This window comes from Colletotrichum abscissum (assembly GCF_030869225.1).
Source record: "Colletotrichum abscissum strain IMI 504890 chromosome Unknown Scaffold_36.1, whole genome shotgun sequence".
Taxonomy (NCBI): Eukaryota; Fungi; Ascomycota; class Sordariomycetes; order Glomerellales; family Glomerellaceae; genus Colletotrichum; species Colletotrichum abscissum.
Window position 1 is genome coordinate 445,277 of NW_026850276.1, and position 15,271 is coordinate 460,547.

A 15,271-nucleotide genomic window follows, 5' to 3' on the forward strand; every position below is an offset into this window, starting at 1 on the left:
CGATGGTAGCGTTTTTAACCACCAATTGGCCCTATTGAATGTGAGAGGCGCTCTCCTCTGCCTTTGAATGTTTCCCACTCCACTGTTGGCTCGCCCCAGCCTCATTGCTCTCGTCAGATAGATAAGCGTGTCTCGAGGCCGCAGGTCAGTGTCACTTGGGAAAAGAGGATTACCTTGCATCGGCTGGACTGGTTGGTGGTCCGTCCCGCTCATGGACTGGAGAGGAAACACGGGAGCCACGGAACGGAAACACGCCTGGCGCGACGTCCCAGTATACCTAGGCGGCGCCCGTGTGCCCATATGCCCGTGTCGTGTTCAGGGGATTTCCTTTTCCCATCATCCCCATCCACATTTGCCACATGTATGAAGTGAACTGTGAATACAACTATCAGAAACTTGACAGACTGCACGACTGTTTCTGCCGCAAATTACCATACCTCAGATTCAGAGGACAGGACGGCATTCGGGTCCGACTCAACTGTAATTGATTAGGTATATTCCCGTCACCTTCCTTCCGTCCATCCATTTAAAGCCTCAATATCAGTGTCGCGTGTCGTATCCTGATGCCCGACTCCTCACTCATGAGTCCTGACTCCTCCCTACGCTCCCTTCTCCTTAGCCTTTCTTCCATAGTGCTCGCAATCTCGCCCGAGGCAAATGAATGGGGCTCCCACCCCTGAACCCGTCCCGGAATGAGCTCAACGGCCGCTGCCCTTCAGCACCTCATCTGGATTGAGATTTACCATTCTGGATGTTTTGTAGTACCGCCTCATTTCTGCTTCACCCTCGGCAGTCCGCAGTCCGCAATTTACGGTCCACCTCTCACAGTCCAGGACTCACAAAGTACTTCTGCGACAGGGAGGTCAGGTAAGCAGACAGTGATATGACTTGCGGTACCTTACCTTTCAAACCTCTACCTTAGTTGCCCCCTCGTGCCTTCTTCAGCTATTCCACATACCTAGTCGAATTCACCCACTGCATTCCTAAGTCAAACCAAGTGTCAACATTGGCTGACAGCTGACATGCGACAACCTGTAAGCTTAGCTTGGCATGGGAAAGGCAGCCTGAAAGGTTGCTGTGCGTGAGTTTAATACGCACTTGAGTACACACTTACCTACAACACCTTACCTCAAGCACACGACGCCCGCACATGGAGCACATACGCGTTCAGCCATTGCGCCGCCGCCGCTGCTGCTAAAGTTAGCCACCCGTTGCTCCCCGGCAGAAGCAGCTATCCAACACGCCAGTCTCCCTCCTCACTTGTGGGCTCAGTCCGTGGACGTGGTGGGTGGTACCTGGAGGTCCTAACCTCAGCCACTCGGGTCCTAGGGAAGTTACTCGTTGGACTCCATTAGTATTACGGTAGGAGGGGGGCAATGGGGGGCCACGGGCCTTGGGGGCTGAACCTCAACTCCAACTTCCAAATCTCTGACCAATGCCCACCAGGTCGACGCGTTTATTATTAGATCCGATTCGAGAGATGATTCTCGTAGGAGTAGGTACCTTTCGGATGATGACTGGGAACTAACTAGGCAAGCAAGCCTCAAAATGGCGGCATCCTGGCTCTCCTCCTGAGTTGGAACTCGGTGCCACAACGACGCCCCGACTCAGATGGGATTGAATTGATTACGTTGGGTACGGAGCACATACGGACGGCTGATCTTGAGTCACAAAAGAGTTCCGTCATGTACACCTGGCACGGGGAACTGGGCTGAAGGCTCTCTGGCCACCCATGAAACGTTCCGGTTGGTTGGGTCCAGCAATGTGGGTTGCGGCTTGCGAATTTCATCGCCATCTATTACCCGTACTACAGCCAAGATTCGTGTCCTGTTATGCTTTTCTTCATCCGCCGCTTCACAGGGAGAGCTTTCTCAGCAAGGGAGTCTAAAGGCATCTAATGTCGCGCGTCTTGTCTCTTGTCAGTGGAGCCTATATGCCTGCCGTCGTTTCCTGGAGAGGGGTCCTCTCAACTCACTTCCTGTGGTGCTATTGGCTCGCCAGCTCACGTACCAAGATGCGCCAACCGCCCTTACGGAGTACATACTATGGTGCCACCGAGCCACACTTTACCACAATCCCTGGCTTCCCGAGGCGATCCAGGGGTAGAGAATGCCGCAGATCCGTAGCACTGGCCATCTAATGAGACTCAGGGTTCCAGAACGCGACTCGGTTACGAGTACCTCTACAAGTATGTATTGCCCCGAAAGTGTAAACGGCCTCGAAGCTCCAACCTACCCGGATGGTCCGATCCAAATTAATGAGTTAGCGGATTAGACTCTAGGCAGTTCGCAACTCAGAGGCACTTACTCGTCGCACTACCTGGCACGTCGTGCATCCTCGCTCTCCACGCATTGTCTACTTTGTGTCACGACAAGTTGTCCTCGGGCCGGTCTCTGCTGGTAGACCTCACCTGTCAGCAGTCTTCAGATGCTTTGCTGGATGAGTACAAGTCTGGGGGGACCGTTGCTTTGGACCTGACAGCAGATGAATGGTGTGTGTAGTTTGAATCTTGCAACATAGTGTGAGACCCCTACTCAGTATTCAACCTTCGACAGTCGAAGACATTAAACCCTATCACGTCCTCCCAAGCCTTCCCGGGTGATCCAGCAACTACTCCGTATGTGCCTAAGTGCACGAGCTTGGCTCAAGGTTATTCTGATGACAGTGGACAAGCCTCAAAAGTCGCCGCCTGCCCATTGTCGTTGACTCGCTGCACGAATGTATCGGCCCGCCCGCAATTTACGGAGTCTTTGTGGTCTTGCTTCATTACAATCTTGTTGTCGCTATCGATGGCCTCAGATTGCATATTCATCTATCAAAACGTTGTGGCTCAAATGTTCCCTGATTGATACAGGAGCTCTCGCAGGGGAGGGGGGGGGGGGGGGCGATGCCGCTTCAACTCCTCTGAGAGCAGCGTTCACAATCTCGACCTATCTGACCCATAGCCAAAGTCGAACAAAGAAAGAATATACAGGAACGGAGCTGTAACTCTACGGATGTTTGTTTCGTTATAGCTCAGTGTCACACGACCATATTAAACCAGACTGGATGTACACGGAGCTCTTAGGTTCCACAGACTTGCCACTAAACTTGATCAGTGCTGGGAATCCAGCTTGAGCTTTGACTGCCTATGTCGGAGTGAATGCTTGATCTGGGCCTACGAGTTCGTGACAAGGACTGAGCAATCTGCTTGAACCTTCACATCTGCAACGAGTTGAATACCTGGAAGAAATCAAGCGATACGAAAGAGGCATCTTCCGGAGTTACTGGCCGTGTGCTGGAACAACACGACGAGCAAGCTGGGACTTATGGACATGAATAGTCGGCTACCAAGGTTACGACCGGCAGGTAACCTTGTCATTGCACCCTCAGCCTACATGAAGACTCCGGGCAATGAGTGCACCCGATGCCGATGTCTCCGTCCACCACAACCGACTCGCCTCCGTCAAAACTGTTGTTTGAATATTACACCACAGGGTCCCAGTTGCCATGAGCTCCCTTTACGATCCCATCGATCTCTGAAGTCACCCATCCTCCGTAAAAGTCGCCCGGCTGTGGCTGAACTGCCTCGTCGTCGACGAAGCAACTCCACGGGTCAGCATAAAATGATAAGTAGCCCTTAATCGCCTCGAACCCGGGTGTTGGTGATTCGTAAGACCAGATTCGATTAGAGATCACCTCAGGCAATGTCCCAGACGACGGTTTAGGAGCCGTGATTGTATAATACGTAGCTCCACCTTTCCACTCGCAGTACGTGCTTCGACGGGTCGGGGTAAGCGGTACCTTCAAAGCCGCTGGTGGTAAATAGTACGCTGTTATTTGTGTCAATTGGATCACTGCTACACATTCTGACACTTATACAGGTCGGGTTTGTGACGAACTTGGGGGGTGATGTGTCTCCAGAACCCAATAGGCATCTCGAGTTTCCGCAATCACTAAGCCGTTCCACACAATTCGTAAGTGACGAGATATCTTCTCTAACAGAGGTGGCCGCGGGAATGTTTGCACATTCATTCTCGCTCGCGTAGCCATTCTGTTTCGCGATACGAATTTTTGATGAGGAGGAGCCGAATGATGAAATTGTGTAATCAAATCCTATTGCACCCTGGGAGTTCGTTTGAGGGGTAATAATACCCTGATAACACAGGATTCCTACAATCCGAGAGGCGGGGCATTTGACCTTCCAGTGAGTCGTGACATCTTGGACTTCGGGACATCAAAGGGCCGGCCACGAGGTTAACATCAGGTAAATTATGTCTGTACTGATGTCTGGTACCGGTATTGACGACGACTTACGACCTGGCTTTTCGCAGTTGGGATAAGGTAGGCCACATGGCGCATGTGGCGGGGAGAATGTGGCTGGTAGGGCGGTGCACTACCGGTCCCCATTGCGTCATCAGCGAGCGTGAGCCAGCCGGTCACACCTGGGCTGATTGTCGGGGTCCGAATATGGGTTGGTCAAAGGCAGCGTATACAGGTGACGCCTGGGGGTCCGGCTCTACTGCTTGATGTCTGGCTATCCTTTACACTACAAACACTTGCTGTCACTTTTGCACAACATCACCCAAGCCTCGCTACGCACCTTCAGACATACGCATCCAAACAAAGAACCCCCCGAAACCATCGAAATACCGCTTGTCATACGCTTCCGACCGCCCGCCGACTCAAGATAACCCCTCACTAGAGACCCCGCCGCTACGTTTGTCTCCGACTTCAGACCCGATAGGCAAATAGTCACGATGTCGAACCGCGCACTTGCTCGCGACATGCAGGTCGAATTCCAGGCACGAGTATGTCGAGATGTCCGCCCAAGTTCCAGACTTATTCCACCTGCGCAAGCTTGGGATACTCGCGGATCCTCGCGACACCTGTAAACTAACCGGCACTCAGTTCCAAGCGAAGCAAGCCCGGAGAGAAGCGCAAAAGGCCGCTAAACAAGACCCTATATTGAAGAAGCAGATTCAAGATGTACGTTGTCGAATGATGAAAGCATCCGAACCTGCTGACACTGAATCGCACAGCTGCTCAAGAAGGGGGAGACGGCAAAAGCCTACCAAAAGGCCAAAATGCTTCTGTCCAAGCAGGCCTTGGCTCAACAGATGGACCAGATGGCTGACATGGCTGAGCTCTCTGCCGCGCAAATTCAAGCCAATAATTCCATGAATCGCATGACGCACATGATGGGTCAATCATCTCGTACTATGTCTGTGGCACAGAAGAACATGAACCCCGAGAAGGTATGTCACCGAGCCGTGAGCTATGAAATTTGTTGTCGTGACTTGTCTTCCTAACTGCCTGCTACCAGACCCTCGTCACACTCGAGCAATTCAAGCAACAGAACGAAGAGTATGCAGTTTCAAACGGCATCTATCAGGACGCCATCTCGCAGACTACCAGTGCACAAGTGTCTGATGATGCTGTACACGAGCTGCTGGGCAAGCTGGCCGATGACGCTGGAGTGCAGCTCAATGCTGAACTCAACAGTGCGGCACCGGCTAAGGAAGAGCTTGTGTCTGCCGAGCCTACTGCAGAGGAGGAAGATGCGTTGCAGCAGCGACTACGTGCGCTGAGGGCTTGAGTTTAGGGTGGAATAGCGTTGATTTGAGCATGGTGGGATGGCTTCACTCGTTTGGCACATAGGGAACTAGGCGTTATACCGGGCGTGGGCACGCGCACAACACATTTCGTATTGGGAAGAGTAACAGGTCTTGAACGAACCTCTGGCGCAAAGTCAAATTTCGAAGCGAAAGTGAGGCGGCTGAAAAGATGACCACTTTGTTTAATTCCTAAACTAAACTAAACTAAACTGGACCAGCTCCCATCAATATCGAGCGAAAAACCAAGCGTGTGCTTGCTGCTCACATGCAAAACAAGGTCTACATATACAGACTGGCAACTGCCGTGATATCGCGCTTGATCATCTCTTGAGCTGTCTGCATCTTCTGGTATAATTCCGGGTCTCCAATGATGCGAGCGGCGTTCTTGACCTCACGACATGTCTCGTCCAGACGCGTGATAGTCCGCACAATAGTTCCTTCCAGGACATCGGTCAGATCAGTAATGTTCTTGAAGCTCATACCTCGCGCCCATTCGTAAACAACTTCCATCAGACCGAAGCGAGGCCGAGAAATAAAGTCATTCGAATCATCTGCAGACTGTATAACTTGGTGCAGCGTCTGGACTTCGTTGACCTTCTCGCTGATAGCAATGATGGTATCTTTGCCACGCTCGAGGTTGCCCGTAAGATTTGGTTGTGTGTCCGTCTTTTCCTGGAAAACAAACGCCGAAAGCAAGGCAGCGATTTCGGCTGGTTCATAGTCGGCGAGCACATTGTCCAAGATCAACTCTGTCAAAACGAGTTCATCGCCCGAGTGAATTTCGCAGGCAACCTTTCCCTTCAGCAGTATCCTGGCGCTTTCGTCAATGAATTGGAGCTGTTTAAGCACTTGGATGCGCTGTTCGTAGTCTGGCAGAAGTTGTAGGTTCTGGTCTGAGAGGGATTGCCGGAGCTGAGAGATGTGTTCCTTGATAAGCCACTGATCATGGCACATGGCAAACTATAATCAATGTCAGCGATTGAATTTCCTCTCAAGTCGGCCATAACTCAACTTACATGCTTCAAGAATTGAGGACAAGAAAGAGCAGGCGAGGATGAGGCAACGCCTTCTGCATCCTTTCTCTTCTTCATCACCTCTTGAAATGAGAGGTTCTTTATCTTGGAGAGGTCCATCTCGTCCCAAAGATCATCCCACGACCGGCACAGCGCATGGAGTCTGTCCTTTGCCTTTGCGTACTTCTCCCCGCCCTGGAAAATTTCTGGCACAATGCCCTTGGTGACGTACCTCGTCAAACATTCAACATCACTCAGAGGGACCTGCAGGGTCTTAATCCGCATGTGCTTCTTCGCCTGCGGTAGCGGTGTCAAGTACTTGCGGAAGGCCGGGATGAACGGCAGAAGGTCTGTCGAATCACGGGTCTCCCTCATGAGCCTGATCTCGCAAACATGTAAAGTAGGTCCACCTTGCCCCTTGTCACTTGCGCCGTCCGACAGCAAGATGCCGGGTGTGCGAATACCGTCCCTGTTGTAAACGATCAAGCGGGCCTGGCTGAACATCTTGCGACCGATGGGAATACCCATGAGAGACTTGTAAACTTCCCCGGTGAGTTGCTTGTAGTCCTCTGACGCTTGGTGGCACTCGTCCATAGACACGTCGCATACGCTACATGAGTCTCGTTTGATCTTGGCTAAGTCGGCCTCCGAAATCTTAACTGCTTTCTCATGCTCAGGTAGCAGCTGCTGGGTAGCATGTTCCGAGAAGCTACGCTTGATCATCTCTTCAATCTTGAGAGCCTCGACTCGGAGTAGGTTAAGAATCATGTTGTAAGTGAGACGAAACTGGGATCTGAGCTTCGACGGCTCTCCTAGAATCATTTTCTGAAGGTCGGCAACGGGAGGAGCTTCGTCCCCGCCCGGCGGAACGACGATAACCGAGCCGACTGTGTCCAAGCCACGGCGACCTGCTCGGCCAGCCATCTGTGTATATTCGCCAGGAAGCAGATTTCTGAAGGAATGGCCGTCGTGTTTACGGTATCCGGAGAAAACGACTGTTCTAGTCGGTAGATTGAGTCCCATGGCGAAAGTCTCCGTGGCGAAAAGTACCTTGACAAGTGTTTGGGCAAAGAGTATCTCGACAATCTCTTTGACGATTGGCAACAGCCCTCCATGATGAACCGCAATACCTCGGGACAGAAGCTCACGGAGTCTGATAATCTGTGGCAGAGCCCGATCCTCGGGCTTAAGTCTGGCAACGGACTTCTCGATAGTCATGTGAATGGCACTCTTCTCAGTCGCTGTGCAGAAGTCCTGGTTACTGAGTGCATCGGCATTTTCCTCGCACCGCTTCTTTGAGAAGACAAATATGCAAGAAGGCAGAAGGTTCGACTTCTTGAGGAACTGAACCAGATGAACCCAGAGGTTCTTGTCTTGGGCTGCAGAGGTAAACCCACCCTGACGACCTGTTCGTCCCATGTGACCCGGGTTGTGATTAGCGCGCGGCGCTCCACCACGGCCTCTTTGCTGAGGACCACCGCCACGCTGACCCCCTCGCTGCCCGCCGCGCTGGGATCCTCCTCTCTGGCCACCTCTCTGACCACCACCGCCGCGGGGCGCGTTAACGGGCTCGGGGGCCTTGGTCCTCTCTTTGCCCTGAATCGCCGAATTGGCCTCCTTCCAACCCTTCTCGATGAATTTCTTGTCGGAGTCAACGATTTTGTGGATGTTCTTGCCAGCCCATAAGTAGTGTTCCAATGGGATAGGTCGCTTTGGTGTTGAGATGACGTAGATATCCTTTTGCTTAGTGCGTCCAACCCAGGAGGCAAACTCATAAGTATTGGGAACCGTTGCCGAGAGAAGGATGAGTGTTACATGTTCGGGAAGCATGATGATGACTTCTTCCCAAACGACGCCGCGCTCAAAATCGTTGACGTAGTGTACCTCGTCAAAAATGACGAACTCGACGTCTCGGATGAGATCGGCTCCACGGTAGAGCATGCTTCTTAGAATCTCCGTTGTCATAATCAGGCAACTGGCCTCCGGGTTGATTTGAACGTCACCCGTCAGGATGCCGACCTCGTCGAATGTTTGACGGAAATCTCGGAACTTCTGGTTGCTCAGGGCCTTGATTGGGGACGTATATATAGCCTTGGTCATGTGCTTCGTTGCGAGGGCAATGGCGTATTCGGCAACAACGGTTTTACCGGCTGATGTGTGTGCGGCGACGAAGACAGAATCACCGCTCTCGAGATGATAAATGGCTTCCTTCTGGAAAGTATCGAGCTCAAAGGGCCAATCTCTTGCCATATCGGGCACCAATTCTCTGAAGTTGGTGATGTCCCTGTTAATATCAACCATGTGAGCCCACTCTCGGCCGGCCTTCCTTGCACTCGATGCGGCTAAGGCACCATGAGGTTCGAGAGCGGGGAACTCGACAGGCAGAATAGCGTCGATATCCTCGCTATCTTCTTCGTCCTCGGACTCAATCTCATTCAGCTTATCGCCATTTGTCTGCGCTTCGCCGTCTGCTTCGTCGGTCCCTGGGGGTTGTTCTGGTTCTTGGCCCAGCTCTTGCTCAATCGCCCTGGCTTCGTCCTCATCTGGCTTCTTTTGATCGAAATTGAATCCTCTACTCAGTCCAGGCGCAATCTCAAGTAGCCCGCCCTCGGTACCAAGCTTAATAACCCGCTCCAGCTTGTTATTTGATGCAGCTGTAGCCTCTCCGCCTCCAGACCGGTGAACCTGGTCCTCGAGTGCGGCGGTTGCCTCGATTCCATCAAGACCACCAGGTGCGAAGGGGAAAAATCCGGCAGCTCCACGGACGAAATCAGCCCTATTGGCGGGCTTGCGAAGAAATGAGGTCGAATTCTTGGCGGTAGCGCTGTTGGCAGGCACGGTAACGTTTCGGTAGCCACTCACTCTGCCCTCAAGACCGTGCCGTTCAAAGCGAGTCACAGTCCTGGTTTGAGGATTGCCAATCTTGAAAAGTTCCGTATAATCCACGGGGCAATCCCAGCGCCTAGGAGAAATCAGCTAATGGATATGGAAGGCAGAATTTGTTGGCGTCTGAAGGGCATACTGCTGCAGGCCATTGAGCCATTCAGGTGAGAATTTCATGTATGGCATGAGAAAGTCAGTCTCCAGACTCGTCTTCAGCTCTGAAGTTTCTTGCTTGATGCGCTTGCTGGGCCGTTGCTGAAATAAGATGTCATCAATGTTGGAGTCGGGAAGGTCCTCGAGATGGAGACCTTGAATGGCCGTAGCCAGGTCGGAAGCCATCTTGACGACGATCAGCGGCGGGGGCTGCGTAACGTTGTCGAAAGAATGAGCCGAGACGAACGCCAGATGAGATGAGACGATGAGATTGGCTCTTAACCTACCTTGTCATTGACAAAGGCCAAATGCTTGTATACCTTGGGGTAGGTATGGGAGGAAGAAGGGACTTGATGTGGGATGAAGTTAGGCGGTACGGTACCTTAACCATAGGCGAGACTGCAGTGGTCACTGATGACGCTGTGCGGGGTGGCCGCACTGTAACCTGACACCTCAGGTACCTCCATTTGTGTGCCCCTCCTACCTCTCCTTCCCTTAGGTAAGGCAAAATATTTGAGCACCTGAGGTGAAAGGCCGCATGGTTACATACCTTAGTTGGGGACATCACAAAATAGCCATGATTCTAAGGGAAGGCTTTTGGGTAACCTTCGCTCGAGATGGGCAGCTTTGATGGATGACTTTCAGTCAAGATCGCACATGGAGGAGTCTCTGCCATAAAGCGGTTACGATTTCCATATTAGTTATCATCGGGCTCCTGGGGTTTTTGTGACAAATTATTTCATCACTGAATAGCTTCAGGCCATAGATGGCGCACATAGATGGTATCCTCATTTCCCCAGTCCCTGGGCTCTGAACCTATTTTGCCCAGGGATGTTTTGTTTCGTCACTCTGACATACATCGGCTGCCCCAGCCATGACAACGTTGAACTCCGTAATGGCGAAGGACTCACTACTTTATGCCATAGCGCATGGATCATCGCATACAGTTGTAATCCCAGGGTATGAGACGTATATATGACAACTAAGCAACATACAAGTACAAGCTTCTTCCCCAAGTCTATCGAGCTCCAAGGGCCATTATAGATCAGCTTCCACCTCGGAAGCCACAAAGAGGCAGCTTGCCCAGGCCTGTACTCTCTCGTCCACAACACGCAACTCTCTTACAGACGCAGCATCTTGGCGACGTAGTTCTCAATGATCTGCTCAGTAGGGAAAGCCATCTCTTCCAGGCCGGCCGCGTAAGGGGTAGGGACGTCGGCACCAGTGACCCTCTGGGCGGGCGCATCAAGGTAGTCAAAGGCGTACTCCATCGTCACAGCCAGGATTTCTGAGCCGACACCGTAGGCAGGGAATCCAGACTCAACGGAAAGCAGGCGGTGGGTCTTCTTGACAGACTGAACAATGGTCTCGACGTCCAAGGGCTTGACGGAGCGCAGGTTGATAACCTCGACATCGACGCCGTAGTTCTTCTTCAAGTTCTCAGCAGCAACCAGAGCCTGGCCGACGCATCGGGAGAGCGTGACAATGGTCAAGTCCTTGCCGGAGCGCTCGATCTTGGCCTTGCCGAAGGGAATAACGAAGTCATCCTTCTGGGCAGCCTCCGACATGGGGAAAGTCTGGCCGTACATGAGCTCGTTCTCGAGAACGACGACGGGGTTGGGATCGCGGATGGCCGCCTTGAGCAGACCCTTGGCGTCCTCGGCACTCCAAGGGGAGACGACCTTCAGACCAGGAATGCTGCCGTACCAGGCTGAGTAGTCCTGAGAGTGCTGCGCAGCAACACCAGAGGCGAAGCCATTGGGGCCGCGGAAAGTGATGTTACAGGGCTGGATGCCACCGGACATGTAGAGGGTCTTAGCGGCGGAGTTGACGATCTGATCGATGGCTTGCATGGCGAAGTTGAAGGTCATGAACTCGCACTGGAGGAAACACAAGAGTCAGTCACAGGCCACCGAAACCTTGATTCCATAAGTTCGAGCTAGAGAGTTGTTGCTCGGATATTTGAATAGCCAAATTCAAAGTCCATGGACCTTATCGACTTGCCGGGGAAGCAACTTACCACAGGGTGCAGTCCGCTGAGGGCAGCGCCAACGGCGAGACCACAGAAACCGCTCTCGGTGATGGGTGTATCGATGACACGCTTATCGCCGAACCGGTCCAGAAGACCCTTTGTGACCTTATATGCGCCGTTGTACTGAGCGACCTCCTCACCCAGAACGAAGACCTTGTCATTGGCCTCAAGCTCCTCGGCGAGGGCCTCGTTGAGGGCCTCTCGGACAGTGTAGTCCTTGGTTCCCTTTGCGTCGGCATATGTCCGTGACTGGATGGTGAAAGCAGCAGGCCGGCTAACGAATTGAGAGATGGGGGAGGTGCGGAGGGAGGCAGCTCTGGCAGAGGACGCCAGGCGTGCTGCGGGACGGAGGAATCGGGACATCGCGAATATTGGTCTTGGGAGGATTGGATGGTAGAAAAGACGCACAGGTCGCAACGCGAAAGAAGCTAGTTATCCCAAGAGAATCTGGATAATGAGGAGACGAGGAGAAAAATGTCGTGGATGGACAAGACGTGACCTCGGGGTGGTGGGGTTGACGATGGCCAACGACGAGAATTGGACGTCGAAGTGAGAGGGATGAGAAAGTCGACGGGGAGCTCTCGAGGGATTTCGCAGCCTTTTTTTTTTTTGCTCAGCTCTATGGGCGTTGAGTCCGTTGAATTGCGGCGAGCTGCCAGACAACAGCGTTGGGGAGGTCCCGGGCGGGGAGCTAGCCCTATTCAGTATTAGCGGTGTTCTTGAGCATTAGATAATCGGGGGTAACTTTTCTGAGCCAATCACGCTGTATTTCAACGATTAGTCCCCATCCAAATTGCGCCCAAACCCAGGTCCGATTTAATCCCGATAAGCTCCGCTGGCTTCCTAAGGACTCACTTCCATAAATTTTTTGCTTTAATACGGATACTCTTGGCATTACTCCTGGCTAGCCCAGCTAACGGGAGTGTTTGCATCGGCCTTTCTAAGTACTCCTTTGTCGGCGTCGGGCTTAAGCTCCCCCTCGAGGGACGGCCGGACACGGATCTCCATAAGCTTCCTACTCAGCAAACGCTTTCTGCGTACCATGCGCCCGGTGCCACCCGCTTCCATCCGAACGGCGAGCCACTTAGGTCCGAGCGAGAATCAACGAAAAGGGACTCGATGAGGTGGTCTGGGCAATAGGTATGCATGTTCCACAGAAAGTCTTTGAGCAATACCCAGAACTGTGATGGTGATCATGTGCACAGCTGACACCATCATCCGCAACCCTCGTTCATGGCTGTTAGGAATAAAAAGGTTCGAGCAGTGTCTTTCTTATGTGGCCTGCCGTAATGGGCTCTGGATCATTCGTTAAACTTGCTATTTATCGTATGTACCTACTGCCTTGCAGGATAGCCCAAGTCTCCTTATCCATAATCTCAGCCGGTACACAATAGCTACCTACGGCACGCAACCTGATGCAATATTTGACCCGCTTCCATAGATGGTGAGCTGAGAAGCGATGGGGGCTACATGGACAAACAATAGTCTGCCATAAGCATGTGCATGTGGAACTCTCGTCTTGGACTCACGTCTATGTGACATTGTGTAGTAGCCAGTCACTTTTGCCAGTTTATCGGCCAGCGTATTTTCCTCTGGAAAAACTCTCACCCACATTTCCTAACTTCCTATCTATCATGGCCAACCGTGAATTGTCGTTAAAACCGTCTGGCTGCAGCTGCCTAATTACAATTATAGTACTGGTGTAACACTCGTACAGCGAGTAGAAAAATTCATAGCCTCTAATCTTTTTCCGTTGGTGTCCGTCTATGCCGTCATCTCTGCATCCAAGGCGTACAAAAGTGACGCCTAGTTGGCGGGCTTCTTTCCGACCATCAAGTACATAGGTGTGAACAAGTGCTCTTTGCCACCAGCAACAAGGCAGTCGCCAGCCCATGCCAGACTGTCGGCCGTCTTCTTCGTACCGGCAGGGGCAATCTTGAGAGCCTCGAGTCCACCAACTACATTGTGCATGAGGAATCGTCCCACCTTGGTCATACGAACAATAGTGAAAATGTCAAAGACGGACTGGATGTACTTGAGCTCTCCCGACAGGGGCCAGTACCATGGCATGGGGTCGGGCCTGTCAGCAAGATCCTCGTGGTGGAGCATCTCGAATCCGGCAGTCTTCATGGCGGCCAGACCCTCAGAGACCTTACACATGTTGGAAATACCATCGCCCTGCTCGATGCCCAAGCGGATTTCACGGTGGGCCAGGTTGTCGTTGTCGTACTCGTCCGTCATCAACCACTCATAAACACCAAAGACGCCACCGGGCTTCAAAACACGGAAGATCTCGCTGTAAATACCCTCCAGACTGGGTGCGTGGACGGTGGCCTCGATGGCGTAGACGGCATCGAAGGAGTTATCGGGGAAAGACATTTGCTGCAAGATCAACGTTAATCATTTGAATATGGATCTGATCACTATAACAACCACGTACCATGAAGTCTCCCTTGACGAACTCAAGCTGCTTCGACAGGCCCTCCTTCGCAGCGTAGTGAGTAGCTCTATCGATTTGGTAGTCGTTGTTGTTCAGACCGGTGACGTGGCAGCCAGTGAACTTTGCGATTTCGCGCGCAGGTCCGCCAACACCACATCCGACGTCAAGCACCTTCATACCCTCCTTGATTCCGATCTGGTGGGCAAGGTAGTGCTCATGACGGGCAATCGCCTGATAAAAGGGCTCGCCGTGGGAGAAACGGCAGAAGTGGAAGGACTGGCCCCAACCATACTCGTACAGGTCGGTCGCCAGGTTGTAGTAGCTATAAAACCAGAATTAGCTAGTGTTTGTACAGGAGGGGGGGGGGGGGGCGTACTGTCTGGTCAAGGTCGCATATTCAGCTGTACGAGCCTATGTCAAGCAAAGGTCAGCATCCGTGACAAGTAAAGATAGGTTCAAGGCTGGGAAAAGGTCGAGTTGCATACTGCGCGCTCCTCGGGAGTTTCGTCCTTTGCCGCCTTGTTGTCCCAGTGCTTGAAGTACTCATCGACGGCAGCCTGCTTCGCATCACGGCCTTTGCTGAACATGGCGGCAAGACCACCAGTGGCCTGAGCACTTGTACCGTGCAGTGCCTTATTGAATTGAGCATCGCGAGCATGGTCCTCGCGCTCGAGGTTAGAGGCTGTTGAAGTAACCATTGTGTTGAGTAGTGAATAGACAACGTGTAGGAAAGTTGTTTGCAGGAAGAGAAACTTGGTGGAGACCTGAAAGGCTGTAAAGTATTTGGTCTGAAGGGTGAAGGAGGGAAGGAAGGAGAAGGAATAAATTGAAAGCGCAGGACAACAAGATCGGTAAGGTAGGACGGGCAATCGGGCTGGTATTCGGGAGAGCGGGGGCGTAGGCTTTTTCAGTAGTGACAAAGTATCAAGCGGAAAAAGGAGTCGAAGGGACGCGGCAACGGTCGAGATTGTCTCGTTTTGGCTGTGTCAAATTTCCAACATCCCCCTCTTAGTCCTCCCAGTCCACTGTTCCTGGGCGTTACAACAGCTAATGACAGGCCGTAGCACGGTAGTACCTGCCACCAGGCAAAGTCTGGTGCAATAAAATGAGATGAAAAACGCGAGGCCGGACTGTTGTCCAATGTCCATTTACC

At 52.4% G+C, this 15,271-nt stretch overlaps 6 protein-coding genes across 6 annotated transcripts; 2 read left to right on the forward strand and 4 right to left on the reverse strand.

Annotated features, from left to right (window-relative positions):
* Positions 1-1,897: 1,897 nt before the first annotated feature.
* On the forward strand, positions 1,898-2,140 carry CABS01_12283 (uncharacterized protein; the record flags this gene model as incomplete). The annotated part of the gene is made up of 1 exon (XM_060545637.1): positions 1,898-2,140. The coding sequence occupies one exon, from the start codon at positions 1,898-1,900 to the stop codon at positions 2,138-2,140; it is 243 nt and encodes an 80-aa protein (XP_060396810.1).
* Positions 2,141-3,465: 1,325 nt separating this feature from the next.
* Positions 3,466-4,032, reverse strand: CABS01_12284 (uncharacterized protein; the record flags this gene model as incomplete). Its single annotated transcript, XM_060545638.1, has 2 exons — positions 3,466-3,812; positions 3,882-4,032. The coding sequence occupies 2 exons, from the start codon at positions 4,030-4,032 to the stop codon at positions 3,466-3,468; spliced, it is 498 nt and encodes a 165-aa protein (XP_060396811.1).
* Positions 4,033-4,739: 707 nt separating this feature from the next.
* Positions 4,740-5,578, forward strand: CABS01_12285 (Snf7 family protein; the record flags this gene model as incomplete). Its single annotated transcript, XM_060545639.1, has 4 exons — positions 4,740-4,790; positions 4,891-4,968; positions 5,022-5,237; positions 5,306-5,578. 4 exons carry the CDS (start codon positions 4,740-4,742, stop codon positions 5,576-5,578), a joined length of 618 nt encoding a protein of 205 aa, XP_060396812.1.
* A 298-nt stretch (positions 5,579-5,876) lies between these two features.
* On the reverse strand, positions 5,877-9,832 carry CABS01_12286 (DSHCT domain-containing protein; the record flags this gene model as incomplete). The annotated part of the gene is made up of 3 exons (XM_060545640.1): positions 5,877-6,557; positions 6,614-9,572; positions 9,633-9,832. The coding sequence occupies 3 exons, from the start codon at positions 9,830-9,832 to the stop codon at positions 5,877-5,879; spliced, it is 3,840 nt and encodes a 1,279-aa protein (XP_060396813.1).
* Positions 9,833-10,767: 935 nt separating this feature from the next.
* On the reverse strand, positions 10,768-12,041 carry CABS01_12287 (transketolase; the record flags this gene model as incomplete). The annotated part of the gene is made up of 2 exons (XM_060545641.1): positions 10,768-11,526; positions 11,667-12,041. The coding sequence occupies 2 exons, from the start codon at positions 12,039-12,041 to the stop codon at positions 10,768-10,770; spliced, it is 1,134 nt and encodes a 377-aa protein (XP_060396814.1).
* Positions 12,042-13,484: 1,443 nt separating this feature from the next.
* On the reverse strand, positions 13,485-14,816 carry CABS01_12288 (uncharacterized protein; the record flags this gene model as incomplete). The annotated part of the gene is made up of 4 exons (XM_060545642.1): positions 13,485-14,060; positions 14,119-14,440; positions 14,495-14,529; positions 14,604-14,816. The coding sequence occupies 4 exons, from the start codon at positions 14,814-14,816 to the stop codon at positions 13,485-13,487; spliced, it is 1,146 nt and encodes a 381-aa protein (XP_060396815.1).
* Positions 14,817-15,271: the final 455 nt, after the last annotated feature.